This window comes from Seriola aureovittata, chromosome 1 (assembly GCF_021018895.1).
Source record: "Seriola aureovittata isolate HTS-2021-v1 ecotype China chromosome 1, ASM2101889v1, whole genome shotgun sequence".
NCBI lineage: Eukaryota > Metazoa > Chordata > Actinopteri > Carangiformes > Carangidae > Seriola > Seriola aureovittata.
Window position 1 is genome coordinate 5996368 of NC_079364.1, and position 27917 is coordinate 6024284.

The window sequence follows — 27917 nt, forward strand, 5'->3', positions numbered from 1 at the left end:
CTGCACTAATTTGTCAGCTGCTTGTTGTCGCCCTTTATTTGAAGTGTTTGACTCTGACACCTGCTCATTATACAGGATAGACAACATCTGCGCAGATTTAATTCAGTCTTAGCAGGATTTCCTTTGAGCAAAGTGATACTATGAAACCTCATTGTTTTATAAGTTGACCGGTCAGTCTCAGTTGAGTAGGTCAGTATTGTCTCTTTAATCATCTGCAGTTGCATTATTTTCACAATATAAAATGCCTTTTTTTGTGTGGGTGCAGAGCTATTATTACAGAACTTTTTTCATTTTTGTGCAGAAATAAATGTACATCTGTAATTTAGGGAGCGTATGTTATTTATTTTGTATTTACTGCGGCGTAAAGCTACAGCTGTCAATCAAACACTTCCATGATAAGGGCGACTTCTTCTGAGTGATGTTTCAATTCACATGGTCAAGGAAAAAATGTGAGCTTCTCAGCTCTTTGCATTTATTTTCTTGGCATGTGACATGTTTACATGGTCATCTATTAAGGTTGCATCAATGCAACTGTCATTGACCTCATTCACACAACGGCCATATTTTAAACAGTGGAGGTGGAAGCTACCTGGATGATTCCCATGGAACTGGAGTTACTAATCCAAATATCACGAGGGACTTCACTGAAGAGCAAACTGGCAGCAACCGCAGGGAAATCAGTCTCATCATAATAAATTTAGAAAAAAGTTAGCCAGCTCTAAAAAGCCGTAGTTTACTACTAGCTAGCTAGCAGTCAAGCTGTAGTTCACTAACTTATAACTCAATTAATATTTTTGAGGGTTTGGTCTTTCTGTACATCAAGTTACTTAAACATTAATATCTATATCAACTAAGAAAAAATAGCATCTACTTAGAATTTCAACACTCTTAATTAAAGTTAATAACACTCACAAAATATCAAAATAAAATCCAACATTTCGACTGAACCATGGCTAACTACATTATATATATTTGTTTATTTTGGTAAGTGAGCAACATGTCGGCAACACTGGAAAAGTTAGTTTAAATGTTTTTAGTAATTTGACTTATTAGGAATCTCAATGTAATTTGAGTTTTCTTCTGGAATAGAATATATTTAAATAAAATATATTTAAGTGACAAAATGCATGCACAAGCTCATATTTATTAGTACCATAGAGTATATCTAGATAGCTTTTTTTTCACATTGGCCTTTTCAAGCCATTTGGTTTCTGGAAATGAGCCTCTTGTGTCTGCTCTTTCTGCTGAAACTGTTAATGCTAAATATATAAATAATCTTTTATTGACCCTGTTACCTTAGGCTTTGTTAAAATTATTAGAATAACAGGCAGAAAACTAACTAACATCTCAATGATCTCAGGATAATGGGAGGCTTCTCTAGATGTCCATTCTCTGGTTTGTATTGATTTTGTGTTGATGTTCACAATGTCAACACAAAACCCGCTGCTCTTCAGGTAGTTGTCCACCTCAACAGTTAAATATTGCTTCTGTGTGAAAGGTCAAGTGATTTTCTCTCATCATCATCTGTTTCTTTCTCTCTGTTCTCCAGCAGCGCTATCCCTCGCTCAAACACCCATCCTCTCTGTAACTAAAGTAATCTCTCACTTTTGGTTTCTAATGGCTCTGTAATGTCTGTGGTCTTCATTAACGGCCTTCTCCGACACCCTCCCTCTCCCCCGGCGGTTTGGTGCATGCTGCGTGCCCGTAGCCCAGGAGGAGGTAGTAGAAGTAGAAGTAGCCCCTGAGGCGGAGGCCCAGGTAGAAGCAGAGCCAGAGGTAGAGCCTGAACCAGAACCAGAGCCAGAGGAGGTGCAGGAGGTGGTTCATGAGGAGGAAGGTATGTGGCATGGGCAGTTCATTCACCCTTCTCCTGCAGGACATTCAGCACTCTGCTCTAGCATAGTCAGTCCTGTCAACATCCACATGCTGCAAAACATATCCAGCTTGACAAGTCAAAGGTTTGAGTCTTGAAGGACAATTCGCAGCTTTTGCTTTTACATTTTCCAGTAGTCACTGCAAAGCCTTGTAGCTCTGTGACTTCCAGACTTTGTAAAATTTAACCAAACTCAGTCGTTTTACACAATATGTATCCAACAACATGAGCATTTCATTTGAAACCAACTTAGCAGTTACCTTTAACATAATTGGGCAGCAATTTTTTCCTTGATCTTATCAGAACTTTTTTGAGATGCATTTTTTTTTTATCTTACTACAGTAAGAGTCTACTGTTGCTCTTCTTTCTTGGAGGAAACTCCTAATATTTAGTAATTTACTCATAGTTCAGTTTTATTTCCCAATTATATATTCAAGTTTTAAAGTGATTGTAAGGGAATGATAGAAAAGAGCAGAAACTCTCAACCTGCTGCAGAAAATGTTTGTTTCCTTGACATAGTGAAGGAAATCTGCCAGTCTGTGGAGATATTTTACATTTTTCTTGTTCTCTGTCAGATTCTTTGCATTAGACTGCTGCTAGACTAGTTGCTTTCACACTCTACTGGCAGATTTCCTTTTCTCTGGCTCTAGATAAAAAGAGAATTGGATGGCTCAAGACTCACTTGTCTTGTTAGGTTTGATATTTTTTCAGCTCACTAATCTAGTTTCACTTTAGCTTCCCTTTAGCCCTTTCCACTGGAGTTACCTTCTCTTCATAACTGCCCAGTACGACAAAAGTTAATCTGCACAGTAAATAGAGCAACAAACTTACATTAAGAGACACCTATATTCAACCCAAAGCCAAGAAGTTTTGCACCCATGTTAAAATAAGGTCAGGAGCGTGGTTGCAAAGACAGTCCAGATTACACTATTTTATCCATTCAGATGGGGTTTCTGTTTCAAGTCCCTATTAACATCTGTATTAAATCAGACCACCAATCTGTCATCTGTCACTGATCTGAACCAAGTTCTGTGAGAGTCTAAACATAAACATATATACGTTGAATAAGGCTGTAGTCACTACAAGTGGATATAGTTTTTCAAAATCTAATATTTTGGTGGAAAACAAATGACACACATTCATGCATATCAACAGTTTTGCAACTTTACATACATGTATTAACTCATTGTGTAATTTCCTCATTGTGTTTAAGGGAAAGTTAATCCTGTCTGTATTACATTTCCTTCAAAACCTACCTGAGACAGGGATGACCGTAGACCATCAGGCCACCATCAATTTTGTTTTGGCAGGTTGTAATCAAAACTTTCTGAGCTCCCCAGAAGTTGAGCGTTTCCATTTTGGATGCTCCATGAACTTATTCTAGTGCCCCCCTCAGGTCAAAATTGTAAATGCACACAAGATATCTCTTTATCTTGCCTGTGTATTGCCATGAGCTATTTGCTGTGCACATTTAACATGACAAACCTTTTTGATATGAATAACTCCATTTCCTTTCCTTAAGTGCCACTCTCAAAACAAATCTTTACATTTATAACACCGCTGCTGAAGACTCTTAGAATGGCAAAATCATCAGTTTGTTCATTCATGCCAGTGTCATGAATATTGCAATCATCCAACGCAACACACACCAGCAGTGTATGACATGTCTTAACAGTTCTACCCAGTGTTTCTATGTAAGCAGCACCACCGCCAAGATACTGCCCTGTTCCCCAGCATCAACACGCTTCACATCTCCTGTAAAGCAGCAGCTTTTTCTAATTCACTTCACAGATCGCTGTGGCATGACACAGCTAGTGTGTGTTGCACTTTAGTCTTGTTCCAGTGAAGAACCCTAAAGTGCCTTTTGGTGTCTTTGGACTTCTCAAAGAACCCACATGAACCCCTGTTTTTTCTGAGTTCAATGCAGCAAACACCTGGGCTTTGCTTTGTAAAATGTCCACAGTTATCACATCACATCACATCCCCATCAGTCTTAGCTGACACACAGTCACAACAAAACATTTTGTCCTGTTTCCAGCATTACTGCTCAGTGTCAGGTGTGTGTTTTGAATAAGAACTGTGCATAAAATTTTGAAAGGGAGAAGAAGAAAATCAGCCTGCTTTACATGAATCGACTGCCTGTCTCATCCGAGGCCTTCTATCCATTTTTATGTTTCATGTCAGTGACCATTTCCATCATTTGCATTTTTGGCAAACTCCTGTCAATCTTCAAGGCCGTAGCAGAAAGGATGATGGGTAATTTCAGTCATGTAAAAGCCATTTCTCTTCATCTCCCTTCAGTCCATGTTTAGCATCATTCTCTCTGTGTGTACATGAAGAGTGAGACTGCAAACTGCTCTACAGCATTTTCATTGGGGTGTTGTGATGCAACACAATCATTCTCACTATTTAAGACCTCCGTGGCAGTTTTTGGTTTGTTCAGATGCTGTAAACTGTTTATACATACAGATGGAGTCACTGCAGAAGTCCCAGACTTAAATGTACATTTGCTAATGCTAAAATACAGTTTTTCTGTTTCAGAAAGATAAAGTCTGGTAGATTGTTGGGCCAGGGTTGTGGGTGGAAAGACCCCAAATCAAAGTAAAACAAAGACATCAGAACAAGCTTTTGGTCATTAGTTCTTATGGTTCTGTTAGGAAAGAATTGTCAATTTAAATACTGAGTAGAAAATTTTCACTGTTGTTTTATTCAGTAAATATTGAGGCATAAAAACATTACGGTACCCACAGAAAATCCATACTAGCAGAGGGACTGCTTACAAACCCGTGGGGCAATATAACTAACAATAGTAAAATTGTGTCGCCACATGGAACAAGTATTGTAGGGTAAGGTATAAAAACGTGAAAAAGCACCATATTATAATAAAGCATGAAAATGTCTAAAAACGCCATAGTATATAACAAGGCATAAAATCCATTACAGTATAGTAAAGCATGAGAATGTAAGATGAGAAAAACATCGTAGTATAGTAAGTCATAAAAATGTCGAAAAACGTCATAGTATAATGAGGTATAAAAATGTCAAAAACGTCATAGTATAGTAAGGCATGGAATTGTCAAAAAATGCCATAGTATAGTAAGACATGAAAAAGTCACAGTATAGTAAGGCATAAAAATGTCAAAAAATGCCATAGTATAGTAAGTCATGAAAAGGTCAAAAAACATCATAGTATAGTAAGGCATAAACATGTCAAAAAATTCCAGAGTATAGTAAGGCATGAAAACATCATACTATAGTAAGGCATAAAAATGTCTAAAAATGCCATAGGATAGTAAGGCATAAAAACATCATACTATAGTAAGGCATAAAAATGTAAAAAAATGCCATAGTATAGTAAGGCATAAAAATGTCAAAAAACATAATAGTATAGTAAGGCATACAAATGTCAAAAGATTCCATAGTATAGTAAGGCATGAGAACTACATAGTAAGGCGTAAAAATGTCAAAAAACATCATAGTATAGTGAGGCATAAAAATGTCAAAAAATGCCATAGTATAGTAAGTCATGAAAAAGTCATAGTATAGTAAGGCATAAAAACGTCAAAAAACATCATAGTATAGTAAGGCATAAAAATGTAAAAAAAATGCCATAGTATAGTGAGACATGAAAACGTCATAGTATAGTAAGGCACAAAAAGGGCAAAAAACATCATAGTATAGTATGGCATAAAATTGTCAAAAAATGCCATAGTATGGTAAGGCATAAAAATGTCAAAAACATCATAGTATAGTAAGGCATAAAAAAGTCAAAAAACCTCATAGTATAGTAAGGCATAAAAATGTCAAAAAATGCCATAGTATAGTAAGTCATGAAAAAGTCATAGTATAGTAAGGCATAAAAATGTCAAAAAATGCCATAGTATAGTAAGTCATGAAAAAGTCATAGTATAGTAAGGCATAAAAATGTCAAAAAATGCCATAGTATAGTAAGGCATGAAGTAGTTATAGTATAGTGAGGCATAAAAATGGCAAAAAATGCCATAGTATAGTAAGGCATGAAAAAGTTATAGTATAGTTAGGCATAAAAATGGCAAAAAATGCCATAGTATAGTAAGGCATGAAAACATCCAAAAATATTATAGTATAGTAAGGCATAAAAATGTCAAAAAATATCATAGTATAGTAAGGCATAAAAATGTAAAAAACAATGCCATAGTATAGTAGGGCATAAAAATGTAAAAAAAATGCCATAGTATAGTAGGGCATGAAAACGTCATAGTATAGTAAGGCATAAAAATGTCAAAAAATGCCATAGTACAGTAAGGCATGAAGACGTCAAAAAACATCATAGTATAGTAAGGCATGAAAACGTCAAAAAAGATCATAGTATAGGAGGGCATAAAAATGTCAAAAAATATCATAGTATAGTAAGGCATAAAAATGTCAAAAAAATGCCATAGCATAGTAAGGCATGAAAAAGTCATAGTATAGTAAGGCATAAAAATGTAAAAAAAAAACGCCATAGCGTAGTAAGGCATGAAAACGTCAAAAAAGATCATAGTATAATAAGGCATAAAAATGTCATTGTATAATAAGGCATGAAAACGTCATAGTATAGTAAGGCATAAACATGTCAAAAAATTCCATAGTATAGTAAGGCATGAAAACGTCATACTATAGTAAGGCATGAAAACGTCATACTATAGTAAGGCATAAAAATGTCTAAAAATGCCATAGTATAGTAAGGTATGAAGAGTCATAGTATAGTAAGGCATAAAAATGTCAAAAAACATAATAGTATAGTAAGGCATAAAAATGTCAAAAGATTCCATAGTATAGTAAGGCATGAGAACTACATAGTAAGGCGTAAAAATGTCAAAAAACATCATAGTATAGTGAGGCATAAAAAAGTTATAGTATAGTAAGGCATAAAAATGTCAAAAAATGCCATAGTATAGTAAGGCATAAAAAAGTTATAGTATAGTAAGGCATAAAAACGTCAAAAAACATCATAGTATAGTAAGGCATAAAATTGTCAAAAAATGCCATAGTATGGTAAGGCATAAAAATGTCAAAAAACATCATAGTATAGTAAGTCATAAAAAAGTCAAAAAACCTCATAGTATAGTAAGGCATAAAAATGTCAAAAAATGCCATAGTATAGTAAGTCATGAAAATGTCAAAATACATCATAGTATAGTAAGGCATAAAAATGTCAAAAAATGCCATAGTATAGTAAGGCATAAAAAAGTTATAGTATAGTAAGGCATAAAAACGTCAAAAAACATCATAGTATAGTAAGGCATAAAAAAGTTATAGTATAGTAAGGCATAAAAACGTCAAAAAACATCATAGTATAGTAAGGCATAAAAATGTCAAAAAATGCCATAGTATAGTAAGGCATAAAAAAGTTATAGTATAGTAAGGCATAAAAACGTCAAAAAACATCATAGTATAGTAAGGCATAAAAATGTAAAAAAAATGCCATAGTATAGTGAGACATGAAAACGTCATAGTATAGTTAGGCACAAAAAGGGCAAAAAACATCATAGTATAGTAAGGCATAAAAATGTCAAAAAATGCCATAGTATAGTAAGGCATAAAAAAGTTATAGTATAGTAAGGCATAAAAACGTCAAAAAACATCATAGTATAGTAAGGCATAAAATTGTCAAAAAATGCCATAGTATGGTAAGGCATAAAAATGTCAAAAAACATCATAGTATAGTAAGTCATAAAAAAGTCAAAAAACCTCATAGTATAGTAAGGCATAAAAATGTCAAAAAATGCCATAGTATAGTAAGTCATGAAAAAGTCATAGTATAGTAAGGCATAAAAATGTCAAAAAATGCCATAGTATAGTAAGGCATGAAAACGTCAAAAAAGATTATCGTATAGTAAGGCATAAAAATGTCAAAAGATTCCATAGTATAGTAAGGCATGAAAACGTCATACTATAGTAAGGCATAAAAATGTCTAAAAATGCCACAGTATAGTAAGGTATAAAGAGTCATAGTATAGTAAGGCATAAAAATGTCAAAAAACATAATAGTATAGTAAGGCATAAAAATGTCAAAAGATTCCATAGTATAGTAAGGCATGAGAACTACATAGTAAGGCGTAAAAATGTCAAAAATAATTATAGTATAGTGAGGCATAAAAATGTCAAAAAATGCCATAGTATAGTAAGGCATGAAAAAGTCATAGTATAGTAAGGCATAAAAACGTCAAAAAACATCATAGTATAGTAAGGCATAAAAATGTAAAAAAAATGCCATAGTATAGTGAGACATGAAAACGTCATACTATAGTAAGGCATAAAAAAGTCAAAAAACATCATAGTATAGTAAGGCATAAAATTGTCAAAAAATGCCATAGTATGGTAAGGCATAAAAATGTCAAAAAACATCATAGTATAGTAAGGCATAAAAATGTCAAAAAATGCCATAGTATAGTAAGTCATGAAAAAGTCATAGTATAGTAAGGCATGAAAACGTCAAAAAAGTTTATAGTATAGTAAGGCATAAAAATGTCAAAAAATATCATAGTATAGTAAGGCATAAAAATGTCATTGTATAATAAGGCATGAAAACGTCATAGTACAGTAAGGCATAAATATGTCAAAAAATTCCATAGTATAGTAAGGCATGAAAACGTCATACTATAGTAAGGCATAAAAATGTCAAAAAATGCCATAGTATAGTAAGACATAAAAATGTTAAAAAATTCCATAGTATAGTAATGTATGAAGAGTCATAGTATAGTAAGGCATAAAAATGTCAAAAAACATAATAGTATAGTAAGGCATAAAAATGTCAAAAGATTCCATAGTATAGTAAGGCATGAGAACTACATAGTAAGGCGTAAAAATGTCAAAAAACATCATAGTATAGTGAGGCATAAAAATGTCAAAAAATGCCATAGTATAGTAAGACATGAAAAAGTCATAGTATAGTAAGGCATAAAAATGTCAAAAAACATCATAGTATAGTAAGGCATAAAAAAGTCAAAAAACATCATAGTATAGTAAGGCATAAAAATGTCAAAAGATTCCATAGTATAGTAAGGCATGAAAACGTCATACTATAGTAAGGCATAAAAATGTCTAAAAATGCCACAGTATAGTAAGGTATAAAGAGTCATAGTATAGTAAGGCATAAAAATGTCAAAAAACATAATAGTATAGTAAGGCATAAAAATGTCAAAAGATTCCATAGTATAGTAAGGCATGAGAACTACATAGTAAGGCGTAAAAATGTCAAAAATAATTATAGTATAGTGAGGCATAAAAATGTCAAAAAATGCCATAGTATAGTAAGGCATGAAAAAGTCATAGTATAGTAAGGCATAAAAACGTCAAAAAACATCATAGTATAGTAAGGCATAAAAATGTAAAAAAAATGCCATAGTATAGTGAGACATGAAAACGTCATAGTATAGTAAGGCACAAAAAGGGCAAAAAACATCATAGTATAGTAAGGCATAAAATTGTCAAAAAATGCCATAGTATGGTAAGGCATAAAAATGTCAAAAAACATCATAGTATAGTAAGGCATAAAAATGTCAAAAAATGCCATAGTATAGTAAGTCATGAAAAAGTCATAGTATAGTAAGGCATGAAAACGTCAAAAAAGTTTATAGTATAGTAAGGCATAAAAATGTCAAAAAATATCATAGTATAGTAAGGCATAAAAATGTCATTGTATAATAAGGCATGAAAAAGTCATAGTATAGTAAGGCATAAAAATGTCAAAAAATTCCATAGTATAGTAAGGCATGAAAACGTCATACTATAGTAAGGCATAAAAATGTCAAAAAATGCCATAGTATAGTAAGACATAAAAATGTTAAAAAATTCCATAGTATAGTAATGTATGAAGAGTCATAGTATAGTAAGGCATAAAAATGTCAAAAAACATAATAGTATAGTAAGGCATAAAAATGTCAAAAGATTCCATAGTATAGTAAGGCATGAGAACTACATAGTAAGGCGTAAAAATGTCAAAAAACATCATAGTATAGTGAGGCATAAAAATGTCAAAAAATGCCATAGTATAGTAAGACATGAAAAAGTCATAGTATAGTAAGGCATAAAAACGTCAAAAAACATCATAGTATAGTAAGGCATAAAAATGTAAAAAAAATGCCATAGTATAGTGAGGCATGAAAACGTCATAGTATAGTAAGGCACAAAAATGTCAAAAAACATCATAGTATAGTAAGGCATAAAAAAGTCAAAAAACATCATAGTATAGTAAGGCATAAAAATGTCAAAAAATGCCATAGTATAGTAAGTCATGAAAAAGTCATAGTATAGTAAGGCATAAAAATGTCAAAAAAATGCCATAGTATAGTAAGGCATGAAAACGTCAAAAAAGATTATAGTATAGTAAGGCATAAAAATGTCAAAAAATATCATAGTATAGTAAGGCATAAAAATGTAAAAAAAAAAAATGCCATAGTATAGTAAGGCATAAAAATGTCATAAAATGCCATAGTATAGTAAGTCATGAAAAAGTCATAGTATAGTAAGGCATAAAAATGTCAAAAAATGCCATAGTACAGTAAGGCATGAAAAAGTTATAGTAAAGTGAGGCATAACAATGTCAAAAAATGCCATGGTATAGTAAGGCATGAAAAAGTCATAGTATAGTAAGGCATAAAAATGTCAAAAAATGCCATGGTATAGTAAGGCATGAAAAAGTCATAGTATAATAAGGCATAAAAATGTAAAAAAAACGCCCTAGCATAGTAAGGCATGAAAACGTCAAAAAAGATCATAGTATAATAAGGCATAAAAATGTCATTGTATAATAAGGCATGAAAACGTCATAGTATAGGAGGGCATAAAAATGTCAAAAAAATGCCATAGTATAGTAAGGCATGAAAGGCATGAAAATGTCATAGTATAATAAGGCATGAAAACGTCATAGTATAGTAAGTCATAAAAATGTCAAAGAATGCCATAGTATAGTAAGGTATTAAAATGTCAAAAAACATCATAGTTTAATAAGGCATAAAAATGTCAAAAAACATCATAGTATAGTAAGGCATGAAAACGTCAAAAAACATCATAGGATACTTAGGCATAAAAATCTCAAAAAATGCCATAGTATAGTAATGCATGAAAATGTCAAAATACATCATAGTATAGTAAGGCATAAAAATGTCAAAAAATGCCATAGTATAGTAAGTCATGAAAAAGTCATAGTATAGTAAGGCATAAAAATGTCAAAAAAATGCCATAGTATATTAAGGCATGAAAACGTCAAAAAAGATTATAGTATAGTAAGGCATAAAAATGTCAAAAAATATCATAGTATAGTAAGGCATAAAAATGTAAAAAAAAAAATGCCATAGTATAGTAAGGCATAAAAATGTCATAAAATGCCATAGTATAGTAAGTCATGAAAAAGTCATAGTATAGTAAGGCATAAAAATGTCAAAAAATGCCATAGTACAGTAAGGCATGAAGACGTCAAAAAACATCATAGTATAGTAAGGCATAAAAATGTCAAAAAATGTAATAGTATAGTAAGGCATGAAAAAGTTATAGTAAAGTGAGGCATAAAAATGTCAAAAAATGCCATTGTATAGTAAGGCATGAAAACGTCAAAAAAGATCATAGTATAGCAGGGCATAAAAATGTCAAAAAATATCATAGTATAGTGAGGCATAAAAATGTCAAAAAATGCCATAGTATAGTAAGTCATGAAAAAGTCATAGTATAGTAAGGCATAAAAATGTCAAAAAATGTAATAGTATAGTAAGGCATGAAAAAGTCATAGTATAGTGAGGCATAAAAATGTCAAAGAATGCCATAGTATAGTAAGACATAAAAATGTTAAAAAATTCCTTAGTATAGTAAGGTATGAAGAGTCATAGTAGAGTAAGGCATGAAAACGTCAAAAAAGATCATAGTATAGGAGGGCATAAAAATGTCAAAAAATATCATAGTATAGTAAGGCATAAAAATGTCAAAAAAAATGCCATAGTATAGTAAGGCATAAAAATGTCAAAAAATGCCATAGTATAGTAAGGCATGAAAAAGTCATAGTATAGTAAGGCATAAAAATGTAATAAAACGCCATAGCATAGTAACGCATGAAAACGTCAAAAAAGATCATAGTATAATAAGGCATATAAATGTCATTGTATAATAAGGCATGAAAACGTCATAGTATAGGAGGGCATAAAAATATCAAAAAATGCCATAGTATAGTAAGGCATAAAAATGTCAGAAAATGCCATAGTATAGTAAGGCATGAAACCGTCATAGTATAGTAAGGCATGAAAAGGTCATAGTATAGTAAGGCATAAAAATGTCAAAAATCATTATAATATAGTAAGGCATAAAAATGTCAAAAAATGCCATAGTATAGTAAGTCATGAAAAGGTCATAGTATAGTAAGGCATAAAAATGTCAAAAATCATTTTAATATAGTGAGGCATAAAAATGTCAAAAAATGCCATAGTATAGTAAGGCATGAAAACGTCATTGTATAATAAGGCATGAAAACGTCATAGTATAGTAAGGCATAAAAATGTCTAAAAATGTCATAGTATAGTAAGGCATGAAAACGTCAAACTATAGTAAGGCATAAAAATGTCAAAAAATGCCATAGTATAGTAAGACATAAAAATGTCAAAAAATGCCATAGTATAATAAGGTATGAAAAGTCATAGTATAGTAAGGCATAAAAATGTCAAAAAACATAATAGTATAGTAAGGCATAAAAATGTCAAAAGATTCCATAGTATAGTAAGGCATCAGAACTACATAGTAAGGCGTAAAAATGTCAAAAAACATCATAGTATAGTGAGGCATAAAAATGTCAAAAAATGCCATAGTATAGTAAGGCATGAAAACGTCATATTATAGTAAGGCATAAAAACGTCAAAAAACATCATAGTATAGTAAGGCATAAAAATGTAAAAAAAATGCCATAGTATAGTGAGACATGAAAACGTCATAGTATAGTAAGGCACAAAAAGTGCAAAAAACATCATAGTATAGTAAGGCATAAAATTGTCAAAAAATGCCATAGTATGGTAAGGCATAAAAATGTCAAAAGATTCCATAGTATAGTAAGGCATGAAAAAGTCATAATGTAGTGAGGCATAAAAATGTCAAAAAATGCTATAGTATAGTAAGGCATGAAAACGTCATAGTATAGTAAGGCGTAAAAATGTCAAAAAACATCATAGTATAGTAAGGCATAAAAAAGTCAAAAAACCTCATAGTATAGTAAGGCATAAAAATGTCAAAAAATACCATAGTATAGTAAGGCATGAAGTAGTTATAGTATAGTGAGGCATAAAAATGTCAAAAAATGCCATAGTATAGTAAGGCATGAAAACGTCAAAAAAGATTATCGTATAGTAAGGCATAAAAATGTTTCAAAAATGCCATAGTATAGTAAGGCATGAAAATGTCGTAGTATAGTCAGGCATAAAAATTTTTTAAAAATGCCATAGTATAGTAAGGCATGAAAATGTAAAAAAAATGCTATTGTATAGAAAGGCATAAAAATGTTTCAAAAATGCCATAGTATAGTAAGGCATGAAAATGTCGTAGTATAGTCAGGCATAAAAATTTTTAAAAAATGCCATAGTATAGTAAGGCATGAAAATGTAAAAAAAATGCTATTGTATAGAAAGGCATGAAAACGTCATAGTATAGTAAGGCATAAAAATGTCATAATGTAGTAAGGCATAAAAATGGCATAGTATAGTAGGGCATAAAAATGTCAAAAAATGCCATAGTATTATGAGGTATAAAAATGTCAAAAACGTCATAGTATAATAAGGCATAAAAACATGTAGTGAGGCATAAAAACATCATAGTATTGTATGGCATAAAAACGTCAAAAACGTCATAGTATAGTAAGGCATGAAAATATCAATAAATGTCATAATATAGTAAGGCACAAAAGTGTGAAAAAACGCAACAGTATAGTAAGGCATAAAAACATCATAGTATTGTATGGCACAAATGATGTCAAAAAACGCCAAAGTATGGTAAGGCATAAAAATGTATATAAATGTCATAGTTTAGTAAGGCATGAAAATGTCATAGTATAGTAAGGCACAAAAGTGTGAAAAACGGCACAATTTAATAAGGCATTAAAACATCATAGGTATAAAAATGTCACAGAATAATAAGGCATAAAAATGTCAAATAAACACCACAGTATAATAAGGCATAAAAATGTCTTAATATAAAAAGACATAAAAGTGTGAAAAAACACCATAGTATAGTAAGGCATAAAAGTGTCATAATATAATAAGGCATAAAAACATCATAGTATAGTAAGGCATAAAAATGTCAATAAATGTCATAGTTTAGTAAGGCATTGAAAAATCATAGTATAGTAAGGCATAAAAATGTCATAATATTAGAAGGCATAAAAGTGTGAAAAAAGCACCACACTATAATAAGGCATTAAAACATCATATTATAGTAAGGCTTAAAAATGTCATAGAATAATAAGGCATAAAAATGTCAAACACCACTGTATAACAAGGCATAAAAACATCATAGTATAGTAAGTATAAAAGTAAGAAAAAACGCCATAGTATAGTAAGGCATGAAAGTGGCAAAGTATTGTAAGACATCATAGTGTATGGCGTTGTGTAGCGTAGTGGTCTAAGCAGGCGCCCCATGTGTAGAAGCTACAGTCCTCACTCCAGTTGGCCCCGGTTCGAATCCCGCATCGGACGGTCTATTCCTACATGTCATTCCCCTTATCAAATAAAGGCATAAAAAGCCCCAAAAAATATACTTTAAAAAAAAATATCATAGTATAATAAGACATAAAAACATCTTAGTATAGTGGGGTATAAAAATGTCAAAAAATGCCATTGTATAGTAAGGCATTAAAACAGCATAGTATAGTAAGGCATAAAAACGGCATAGTATAGTAAGGCATAAAAATGTGAAAAAACGCCACAGTATAATAAGACACAAAAACGTCATACTATAGTAAGGCATAAAAACGTCATAGTATAGTAAGGCATAAAAAGTCATAAAAACGTCATAGTATAATAAGGCATAAAAACGTCATAAAAACGTAATAGTATAGTAAGGCATAAAAACGTCATAGTATAGTAAGGCATAAAAAGTCATAAAAACGTCATAGTAAAATAAGGTATAAAAACGTCATAGTATAGTGAGGCATAAAAAGTCATAAAAACGTCATAGTATAGTAAGGCATAGAAAGATATAAAAACGTCATAGTATAGTAAGGCATAAAAATTCATATGTATTAAGGCATAAAAGTCATAGAACGTCATAGTATAGTAAGGCATAAAAATTCATAGTATAGTAAGGCATAAAAAGTCATAAAAACGTCATAGTATAGTAAGGCATAAAAGTCATAGTATAGTGAGGCATAATAAGTCATAACATAGTAAGGCATAAAAAGTCATAAAAACGTCATAGTATAGAAAGGCATAAAAACGTTATAAAAACGTCATAGTAAAATAAGGTATAAAAACGTCATAGTGTAGTAAGGCGTAAAAAGTCATAAAAACGTCATAGTATAGTAAGGCATAAAAAGGCATAAAAACGTCATAATATAGTAAGGCATAAAAACGTCATAAAAACGTCATAGTATAGAAAGGCACAAAAAGTCATAAAAATGTTATAGTATAGTAAGGCATAAAAACGTCATAGTATAGTAAGGCATAAAAAGTCATAAAAACGTCATAGTATAGTAAGGCATAAAAAGTCATAAAAACGTCATAGTATAGTAAGGCATAAAAGCGTCATAGTATAGTAAGGCATAAAAAGTCATATGTATTAAGGCATAAAAAGTCATAGAACGTCATAGTATAGTAAGGCATAAAAATTCATAGTATAGTAAGGCATAAAAAGTCATAAAAACGTCATAGTATAGTAAGGCATAAAAGTCATAGTATAGTAAGGCATAATAAGTCATAACATAGTAAGGCATAAAAAGTCAGAAAAATGTCATAGTATAGTAAGGCATAAAAATTCATAGTATAGTAAGGCATAAAAAGGCATAAAAACGTCATAATATAGTAAGGCATAAAAACGTCATAGTATAGTAAGCCATAAAAAGTCATAAAAATGTCATAATATAGTAAGGCATAAAAAGTCATAAAAATGTCATAGTATAGTAAGGCATATAAAGGCATAAAAACGTCATAATATAATAAGGCATAAAAACGTCATAAAAAGTCATAGTATAGTAAGGCATAAAAAGTCATAAAAAGTCATAGTATAGCAAGGCATAAAAAGTCATAAAAACGTCATAGTATAGTAAGGCATAAAAAGTCATAAAAACGTCATAGTATAGTAAGGCATAAAAATTCAAAGTATTGTAAGGCATATAAAGGCATAAAAACGTCATAATATAATAAGGCATAAAAACGTCATAAAAAGTCATAGTATAATAAGGCATAAAAAGTCATAAAAAGTCATAGTATAGCAAGGTATAAAAAGTCATAAAAACGTCATAGTATAGTAAGGCATAAAAAGTCATAAAAACGTCATAGTATAGTAAGGCATAAATAGTCATAGCATAATGAGGCATAAAAAGTCATAATATAGTAAGGCATAAAAAGTCATAAAAACGTCATAGTATAGTAAGGCATAAAAAGTAATGAAAACGACATAGTATAGTAAGTCATAAAAAGTCATATTATAGTAAGACATAAAAAGTCATAAAAATGTCATAGTATAGTAAGGCATAAAAATTCATAGTATAGTAAGGCATAAAAACGTCATAATATAGTAGGGCATAAAAACGTCATATTATAGTAAGGCATAAAAACGTCATAAAAACATCATAGTATAGTAAGTCATAAAACGTCATAAAAACATCATAGTATAGTAAGGCATAAAAAGTCAAAATATAGTAAGGCATAAAAAGTCATAAAAACGTCATAGTATAGTAAGGCATAAAACGTCATTGTATATTAAGGCATAAAAAGTCATAATATAGTGAGGCATAAAAAGTCATAAAAATGTCATAGTATAGTGAGGCATAAAAAGTCAAAAACGTCATAGTATAGTATGGCATAAAAAGTCATAGCATAATGAGGCATAAAAAGTCATAGTATAGTAAGGCATAAAAAGTCATAAAAAGTCATAGTATAGTAAGTCATTAAAACTTCATAGTATAGTAAGGCATAAAAAGTTATAAAAACGTGATAGTATAGTAAGGCATAAAAAGTCAAAATATAGTAAGGCATAAAAAGTCATAAAAACGTCATAGTATAGTAAGGCATAAAAATTCATAGTATAGTAAGGCATAAAAAGTCATAAAAACGTCATAATATAGTAAGGCATAAAAACGTCATAAAAATGTCATAGTAAGGCATAGAAATTCATAGTATAGTAAGGCATATAAAGGCATAAAAACGTCATAGTATAATAAGGCATAAAAACGTCATAAAAACGTAATAGTATAGTAAGGCATAAAAGTCATAGTATAGTAATGCATAAAAAGTCATAACATAGTAAGGCATAAAAAGTCAGAAAAATGTCTTAGTATAGTAAGGCATAGAAATTCATAGTATAGTAAGGCATAAAAAGGAATAAAAACGTCATAATATAGTAAGGCATAAAAACGTCATAAAAACGTCATAGAATAGTAAGGCATAAAAAGTCATAAAAATGTCATAGTATAGCAAGGCATAAAAAGTCATAAAAACGTCATAGTATAATAAGGCATAAAAAGTCATAAAAACGTCATAGTATAGTAAGGCATAAAAAGTCATAACATTTTAAGGCATAAAAAGTCAGTAAAATGTCATAGTATAGTAAGGCATAAAAACGTCATAATATAGTAAGGCATAAAAAGGCATAAAAACGTCATAGTATAGTAAGGCATAAAAAGTCATAAAAATGTCATAATATAGTAAGGCATAAAGAGTCATAAAAATGTCATAGTATAGCAAGGCATAAAAATTCATAGTATAGTAAGGCATAAAATGGCATAAAAACGTCATAACATAGTAAGGCATGAAAACGTCATAAAAACGTCATAGTATAGTAAGGCATAAAAAGTCATAAAAAGTCATAGTATAGCAAGGCATAAAAAGTCATAAAAACGTCATAGTATAGTAAGGCATAAATAGTCATAGCATAATGACGCATAAAAAGTCATAGTATAGTAAAGCATAAAAGTCATAAAAACGTCATAGTATAGAAAGGCATAAAAAGTAATGAAAACGACATAGTATAGTAAGGCATAAAAAGTCATAAAAACGTCATAGTATAGTAAGGCATAAAAAGTCATAATATAGTAAGACATAAAAAGTCATAAAAATGTCATAGTATAGTAAGGCATAAAAATTCATAGTATAGTAAGGCATAAAAACGTCATAATATAGTAAGGCATAAAAACGTCATAGTATAGTAAGGCATAAAAACATCATAAAAACGTCATAGTATAGTAAGGCATAAAAAGTCATAAAAAGTCATAGTATAGCAAGGCATAAAACGTCATAAAAACGTCATAGTATAGTAAGGCATAAAAAGTCATAAAAACGTCATAGTATAGTAAGGCATAAAAAGTCATAGTATAATAAGGCATAAAAAGTCATAAAAAGTCATAGTATAGCAAGGCATAAAAAGTCATTAAAACGTCATAGTATAGTAAGGCATAAAAAGTCATAAAAACGTCATAGTATAGTAAGGCATAAATAGTCATAGCATAATGAGGCATAAAAAGTCATAGTATAGTAAGGCATAAAAAGTCATAAAAACGTCATAGTATAGTAAGGCATAAAAACGTCATAGTATAGTAAGGCATAAAACGTCATAAAAACGTCATAGTAAAGTAAGGCATAAAAAGTCAAAATATAGCAAGACATAAAAAGTCATAAAAACGTCATAGTATAGTAAGGCATAAAATGTCATAGTATATTAAGGCATAAAAAGTCATAATATAGTGAGGCATAAAAAGTCATAAAAATTTCATAGTATAGTAAGGCATAAAAATTCATAGTATATTAAGTCATAAAAAGGCATAAAAACGTCATAATATAGTAAGCCATAAAAACGTCATAAAAACGTCATAGTATAGTAAGACATAAAAAGTCATAAAAACATCATAGTATAGTAAGGCATAAAAAGTCATAGTATGATAAGGCATAAAAAGTCATAGTATAGCAAGGCATAAAAAGTCATAAAAATGCCATAGTTAGTAAGGCATAAAAAGTCATAAAAACGTCATAGTATAGTAAGTCATAAAAATGTCATAGTATAGTGAGGCATAAAAAGTCATAAAAACGTCATAATATAGTATGGCATAAAAAGTCATAGCATAATGAGGCATAAAAAGTCATAGTATAGTAAGGCATAAAAAGTCATAAAAAGTCATAGTATAGTAAGTCATAAAAACGTCATAGTATAGTAAGGCATAAAAAGTCAAAATATAGTAAGGCATAAAAATTCATAGTATAGTAAAGCATAAAAAATCATAAAAACGTCATAGTATAGTAAGGCATAAAAAGTCATAAAAACGTTGTAATATAGTAAGGCATAAAAACGTTATAAAAACGTCATAAAAACGTCATATTATAGTAAGGCATAAAAAGTCATAAAAACGTCATAGTATAGTAAGGCATAAAAACGTCATAGTATAGTAAGGCATAAAAAGTCATAAAAACGTCATAGTATAATAAGGCATAAAAAGTCATAGTATAGTAAGGCATAAAAAGTCATAAAAACGTCATAGTATAGTAAGGCATAAAAAGTCATAAAAACGTCATAAGCATAAAAAGTCATAAAAAGTCATAGTATAGTAAGGCATAAAAAGTCATAAAAACGTCATAGTATAGTAAGGCATAAAAAGTCATAAAAATGTCATAGTATAGTAAGGCATAAAAATTCATAGTATAGTAAGGCATAAAAACGTCATAATATAGTAAGGCATAAAAACATCATAAAAACGTCATAGTATAGTAAGGCATAAAACGTCATAAAAACGTCATAGTAAAGTAAGGCATAAAAAGTCAAAATATAGTAAGACATAAAAAGTCATAAAAACGTCATAGTATAGTAAGGCATAAAAAGTCATAAAAACGTCATAGTATAGTAAGGCATAAAAAGTCATAATATAGTGAGGCATAAAAAGTCATAAAAAATTCATAGTATAGTAAGGCATAAAAATTCATAGTATATTAAGTCATAAAAAGGCATAAAAACGTCATAATATAGTAAGCCATAAAAACGTCATAAAAACGTCATAGTATAGTAAGGCATAAAAAGTCATAAAAACATCATAGTATAGTAAGGCATAAAAAGTCATAGTATGATAAGGCATAAAAAGTCATAGTATAGCAAGGCATAAAAAGTCATAAAAACGTCATAGTATAGTAAGGCATAAAAAGTCATAAAAACGTCATAGTATAGTAAGTCATAAAAATGTCATAGTATAGTGAGGCATAAAAAGTCATAAAAACGTCATAATATAGTATGGCATAAAAAGTCATAGCATAATGAGGCATAAAAAGTCATAGTATAGTAAGGCATAAAAAGTCATAAAAAGTCATAGTATAGTAAGGCATAAAAAGTCAAAATATAGTAAGGCATAAAAATTCATAGTATAGTAAAGCATAAAAAATCATAAAAACGTCATAGTATAGTAAGGCATAAAAAGTAATAAAAACGTTGTAATATAGTAAGGCATAAAAACGTTATAAAAACGTCATAGTATAGTAAGGCATAAAAAGTCATAAAAACGTCATAGTAAAATAAGGTATAAAAACGTCATAGTGTAGTAAGGCGTAAAAAGTCATAAAAACGTCATAGTATAGTAAGGCATAAAAATTCATATTATAGTAAGGCATAAAAAGTCATAAAAACGTCATAAGCATAAAAAGTCATAGTATAGTAAGGCATAAAATGTCATAAAAACGTCATAGTATAGTAAGTCATAAAAACGTGATAGTATAGTAAGGCATAAAAAGTCAAAATATAGTAAGGCATAAAAAGTCAAAATATAGTAAGGCATAAAAAGTCATAAAAACGTCATAGTATAGTAAGGCATAAAAAGTCAAAATATAGTAAGGCATAAAAAGTCATAAAAACGTCATAGTATAGTAAGGCATAAAAATTCATAGTATAGTAAGGCATAAAAAGTCATAAAAACGTCATAGTATAGTAAGGCATAAAAAGTCATAAAAACGTCATAGTATAGTAAGGCATAAAAACGTTATAAAAACGTCATAGTAAAATAAGGTATAAAAAGTCATAAAAACGTCATAGTAAAATGAGGTATAAAAACGTCATAGTGTAGTAAGGCGTAAAAAGTCATAAAAACGTCATAGTATAGTAAGGCATAAAAATTCATATTATAGTAAGGCATAAAAAGTCATAAAAACGTCATAAGCATAAAAAGTCATAGTATAGTAAGGCATAAAATGTCATAAAAACGTCATAGTATAGTAAGTCATAAAAACGTCATAGTATAGTAAGGCATAAAAAGTCAAAATATAGTAAGGCATAAAAAGTCAAAATATAGTAAGGCATAAAAAGTCATAAAAACGTCATAGTATAGTAAGGCATAAAAAGTCAAAATATAGTAAGGCATAAAAAGTCATAAAAACGTCATAGTATAGTAAGGCATAAAAATTCATAGTATAGTAAGGCATAAAAAGTCATAAAAACGTCATAGTATAGTAAGGCATAAAAAGTCATAAAAACGTCATAGTATAGTAAGGCATAAAAACGTTCTAAAAACGTCATAGTAAAATAAGGTATAAAAACGTCATAGTGTAGTAAGGCGTAAAAAGTCATAAAAAAGTCATAGTATAGTAAGGCATAAAAAGGCATAAAAACGTCATAATATAGTAAGGCATAAAAACGTTATAAAAACGTCATAGTATAGTAAGGCATAAAAAGTCATAAAAACGTCATAGTAAAATAAGGTATAAAAACGTCATATTGTAGTAAGGCATAAAAAGTCATAAAAAGTCATAGTATAGTGAGGCATAAAAAGTCATAAAACCGTCATAGTATAGTAAGGCATAAAAATTCATAGTATAGTAAGGCATAAAAAGTCATAAAAACGTCATAGTATAGTAAGGCATAAAAAGTCATAAAAACGTCATAGTATAGTAAGTCATAAAAACGTGATAGTATAGTAAGGCATAAAAAGTCAAAATATAGTAAGGCATAAAAAGTCATAAAAACGTCATAATATAGTAAGGCATAAAAACGTCATAAAAACGTCATAGTATAGAAAGGCACAAAAAGTCATAAAAATGTTATAGTATAGTAAGGCATAAAAAGTCAAAATATAGTAAGGCATAAAAAGTCATAAAAACGTCATAGTATAGTAAGGCATAAAAATTCATAGTATAGTAAGGCATAAAAAGTCATAAAAACGTCATAGTATAGTAAGGCATAAAAACGTTATAAAAACGTCATAGTAAAATAAGGTATAAAAACGTCATAGTGTAGTAAGGCGTAAAAAGTCATAAAAACGTCAAAGTATAGTAAGGCATAAAAAGGCATAAAAACGTCATAATATAGTAAGGCATAAAAACGTCATAAAAACGTCATAGTATAGAAAGGCACAAAAAGTCATAAAAATGTTATAGTATAGTAAGGCATAAAAACGTCATAGTATAGTAAGGCATAAAAAGTCATAAAAACGTCGTAATATAGTAAGGCATAAAAAGTCATAAAAAGTCATAGTATAGCAAGGCATAAAAAGTCATAAAAACGTCATAGTATAGTAAGGCATAAAAGCGTCATAGTATAGTAAGGCATAAAAAGTCATAAAAACGTCATAGTATAGTAAGGCATAAAAGCGTCATAGTATAGTAAGGCATAAAAAGTCATAAAAACGTCATAGTATAGTAAGGCATAAAAATTCATAGTATAGTAAGGCATAAAAATGTCAAAAAACGCTGTAGTATAATAAGGCATAAAAACATCATAGTATAGTGAGGCATAAAAATGTCATAGTATAATAAGGCATAAAAATGTCAAAAAACGTCATAAAAACGTCATAGTGTAGTAAGGCGTAAAAAGGCATAAAAACATCATAGTATAGTGAGGCATAAAAATGTCATAGTATAATAAGGCATAAAAATGTCAAAAAACGGCAAAGTACAATTAGGCATAAAAACATCAAAATATAATAAGGTATAAAAACGACATAGTATAGTAAGGCATAAAAATGTCAAAAAAAACTGTCGTATAATAAGGCATAAAAACATCATAGTATAGTGAGGCATAAAAACGTCAAAAACATTATAGTATAGTAATGCATGAAAGTTTGAAAAAACGGCATAGTATAGTAAGGCATAAAAATAACAGTATAGTAAGGCACAAAAACTTCAAAAACGGCATAGTATAGTGAGGCATAAAAACGTCAAAAACGTCATAGTATATAAAGCATAAAAATGTCAAAAAACGCTGTAGTATGATAAGGCATAAAAACGTCATAGTATAGTAAGGCATAAAAACGTCATAGTATAATAAGGCATAAAAATGTCAAAAAAACGCCATACGGTATAAAAATGTCAAAAACATCATAGTATAGTAAGGCATAAAAACGTCAAAAACGCCATAATATAGTAAGGCACAAAAACGGCATGGTATAATAAGGCATAAAAATGTCATAGTATAGTAAGGCATAAAAATGTCAATCCACACAAGCACAACATGCAAAAGTTACAATACCACAATGTAAAACTATTCTGTTATAAATAAAGGTTTTACCAAAGTAAAAGTACATTAGTAGTATTGGGCACAAAAATATACTTAAAGTAACAAAGTTAAACAAAAAAAAATCCTTTATCAGAACTCTCCATTTCAACATATTTTGGATTGGATTATTGGTCTATGATTATTGGCGCTTTGAAATGTGAGCAGCACGAACACTGCAGCTGGTAAGGGTGGCACTAGACCAAACAAACTTAATCATATTTTGTCAGGCACCTTCATTCATAAATTAGGCTATAATTTATTACGTGTATTAGTAATTTAAATCTGTAACGTAACTAGAAACTTGATGATGAATGACATGGGAATGACATGGGACTTGTGCAGTGGCTGCCACTGCCTCTACAACAAGAACACCCCAATCTGGTAAATGTGCTTCATAAGTTGTGCACCATGAAGATGACAGAACAGACATATCCAGCCCGATCACTAATGATTTCTGTTCTGCTCTTGCTTTGGACGCTTGCTGCGTGCAGAGGCCTATGAAGAGGAAGGTATGTTGATTTGAATTCTTCTCTGTTCTTCTGATTGAACCTGTTGTCTGTTTCCCTGTTGGTTAGGGGAGTGTTTCACCTGTGTATAATTCAAACTTTGTGCATCTGTTTGTATCACTGCTCTGCCTTGAGAGAAGCAGAATGTACCCGTTCACTTTAGTCTCTGCGTCAGCCGATGGAGGTGCCGTGGAGGAACATGGTGTAGGATTCACAAATGCTAAGTCATGGTTGCGGGCCCCACTGCTCATCTCTGCTTCTTCTCTTTTTTGCATGAATGTGTCCTGCCAGTGGAGGAGGGAGATCAAGATGGTAGTTTGTATTTCCTGCTGAGTCGCTGTTGCTTTGCCTGCATTTTCGTCCTTGTCTGTTCTTGTTTTTGTTTTTTTTAATGTGAAGGTCTCATAGAAATACATAAAAAGCTAATCACAAACTTCCCAATCTCAGTTGTGTTTTTACCACAAAAAACAATTAACAGTATTACAGAGTCAAAGTCTTATAATGTGCCTCATTGTTAAAGTGTGCGCTGATGTATGTTCGAAAAATCAAACTAAAAATAGTTCATGTGGTGATTTATGACACAGCGTACTGATCCTGATTAGCACTTTAAGTGTCTCTGATTATATTGGTTTGATTTACACACTAATGTACAACAAATTAACATAAGTAAAGTAGAACAGTGGCCTCATTCCTGTGTATTAACCTTTACTTCTAAGAAAATGCACAGTAATAAATCAAGTTATTGATATTTTAAGTTCATATCTCTGGAGGAGTGTTGATTTTCAACCAGTATTACTGTGTATTAACAGAACTCGAAACAGAGGCTAACACATAATAATCAAACCATTGATTTTGGAAGGTATTGTTAAGACACTCACACTACAACGATCTATTGGAGGTGTGAAACAACTTACAGCCCTCAGATGTAACTCAGTTTGTCCACGTGGATTGATGAATTTTCCCCCTCATTAACCAGCAGCTCGTTACACTTCTTCCTCTCCATGTTTGTGTATCTAACTGTTTGCTATCTCTCTTCTCTCCCTGTTGCTGTTTTGATGCTGAAAACCCAGAGGAGAAGCCAAAGTTCAAGTGAGTATATTGTCTATAAGCTTTGGATGAAACATCCTGTTTTTTCATGTAAGTTACTCGCCAGTACAATTTGCATATTATGTCTTTCTACAGACCCTCTGCTCCGAAGATCCCTGATGGCGAGAAGGTGGACTTTGACGTAAGCTGACATGTTTTTGTCGACTGGGAAAGTTAACTCAATCGCTCTTCTCCAAACCAAATACTTAAAGTACATGACATGCTATGTGACAGTAGGCCACATGACTGACGTGTTATTAAGGGTTCTTCAACACAAAAACTTCCTGCTGAAACCTACTCATTCACCGGCCCTTGAGAGAGTTTAATAACCCTCACAGACCAGGTTTTTCCACTCAGCTTGGGTTTGGAGCCAGCAGCCTCTGTGGTACATTCAGTAGATACAAGCCAACCACCTCATGGCTTGTCCGACTTCTTCTCACAGGACATACAGAAGAAACGTCAAAACAAAGACCTGATTGAGCTGCAGTCGCTGATCGACGCTCACTTCGAGTGCAGGAAGAAAGAGGAGGAGGAACTCATCGCTCTCAAAGAACGAATTGTGAGATCTTACCCAAATAAAAAAACTAGAACACCAGCTTCATTTCCGCATGTGGCAGAAATCATTGCATCCTGTCTTTCGATTTGCGTTTTCAGGAGAAGCGTCGAGCTGAGCGAGCCGAGCAGCAGAGGATTCGCGCTGAGAAAGATAAGGAGCGGCAGGCCAGGCGGGAGGTACGCAGCTTCTGCTTCTCTTGAACTGTCACAGTGTTTTTGTGCGGTGCTGTTCTTCTTTCAGTAGCAAAGAACCTTTTAAAATAGATTAATTGATTTCAAACAGAAATCATTTGAAGTAGGAGCTTCTGACTGTGGAGAACAGAAAGGACATGTAAGAGTTATTTAACACCAGGCTGAAAAGCTATGTCACACTGACCTCTACTGTGCTGAAAGTTCACATCTGTTGCACATCTGACCTCGCAGGGATGTTAGAGTTTAAATTACTCCTCACTTTTCATGGCTATTAATGACAAGGGGAGAAAATAAAACCAACACGGGTGTTTGAATTGTGATATTTTGAAATTCATTTTACAGGCTGAGCGGATCAGAAAGGAGGAGGCCGACGCCCAGAGGAAGGCTGACGATGAAGCCAAGAAGAAGATAGCGCTGACTAACATGGGATCAGGCTTCAGCAGCCATCTGCAGAGGGTGCATGTCATTTCCTTTTCTCCTCTTCTTTGTTGTTGTTGTGTGTTCAGATTTTTTTGCTTCATACAAAGCACTGTGCAGACATGGAGTTTTAACTGGTTGGAGTTTTCTAGATTGACCAGAGGAGAGGCAAGAAGCAGACTGAAAGAGAAAAGAAGAAGAAGGTCCTGGCAGAGAGATGCAAACCCCTGAGCGTCGACAACCTCAGTGACGACAACCTGAGGTAAAAATCCAGAAGACATCTCACTCTCTGCAGCAAAACACCACAGAGATCATTTGTTATTGTGTTAACAGTTTAAATGTACAATGAGCAAAGTTTTTATGAGTGTTACCATTAGTCACTTCATTAGTTTGTTCATTGATTCTTTGGTTTCTGGTTTGTGTTTATCAGGGCAAAGGCGAAGGAGCTGTGGGAGTGGCTGCACAACCTGGAGGCAATTAAATACGACCACTGCGAGAAGCTCAAGAGACAGAGATACGAGGTCAGTAACAGAGATGAGGACATTTTGTACGTTTGATTTAGGTGATTACTACGCAGCTTAGTGAGCTTTCCTTTCTGGTGGGAGGTATTAAACAGCCCAAAATGTCCCAGCATCACTAACAGCCAACGAGGCAGTTTCAGGCAGGAGATTTGGGTGTGAAGTAGTTAGTATTAAATGCTGACTGTTGTTTTGAGGTGCACATTGCACATGTTGCAGCTTTAGAGTGAGAATCTCCAGGTCCTAAATGTGTGCAGGTGAGATGTACCTGCCTGCTTCAGTCAGAGCTGTCTGTCTTTCAGGTCATCTCCCTCAGAAACCGCATCGACGAGCTGCAGAAACAGTAAGTGTCTGTTCATGAGCATCAACCACAACATTTGCAGATAACATCAAAAAACAGCTGCATCTTAGTTTACAGGCTAAAATCACACAATCTATCTGAGTATGATGTTGGACACTAAAGCCTTTATATACAGTATATAAGCATTATATTGTATTGTAAAAAGGTTTACGTGTTTATTAATGTATTTGTAACTTTATTACATTATTTTTATTTTAAAAAACGTTATTAATTATTATCTGTAATTTGTGGTTTGTATTTATATGACTGCCCACTGACGGATCCTGCAGGTCTGAAGGGAAATCCGTCCTTTAATGTCTTCATTGGCTCAAAAGTGATCAAATATCACTTTGTTTTTCCCTTCACTGTTCACGGAATTATTCAGCATTAATACAGTTTACCTGTGGATGTGTCGATACTCTGGTGCGTTGGGATGTTTAAGAGGTGACTCTGCAGCTCTGACTCTGTTTTTGCGCTCTGCGCCTTGCAGCAGCAAGAAGGGAGCCGCCTCGCGCCGCAGAAAGTGAGCGGCTCCTCGGAGACGGTCAGGCCGGACAGGAGGCACGTTCCTCCGGCTACGGCAGCGGCTCACACCCCTGTGACACGCGCAGCTCCGGAACAACGGCAACAATTGGACGTCTTACCGCCTGTGTCTGCTTGAGTGAAATGTTTTTTTTCTGGATGAATTTAGCTCAAATAAAGAAATTTAAAAAAATGTCGTCGAAGTGTTTGTGTTAAAAAAAAATAAAAAGAAGATGTGTCTGATCTGA

The 27917-nt window shown here is 31.8% G+C and overlaps 1 protein-coding gene across 1 annotated transcript; it reads left to right on the forward strand.

The window, feature by feature from the left end:
• Positions 1-1692: 1692 nt before the first annotated feature.
• Positions 1693-27917, forward strand: LOC130169691 (troponin T, fast skeletal muscle-like; the record flags this gene model as incomplete). Its single annotated transcript, XM_056376612.1, has 11 exons — positions 1693-1837; positions 24025-24042; positions 25110-25128; positions 25222-25267; positions 25568-25684; positions 25780-25857; positions 26215-26328; positions 26442-26551; positions 26720-26810; positions 27110-27150; positions 27638-27917. Coding segments are annotated over 11 exons (816 nt in total), but the record flags the coding sequence as incomplete, so codon positions are not given.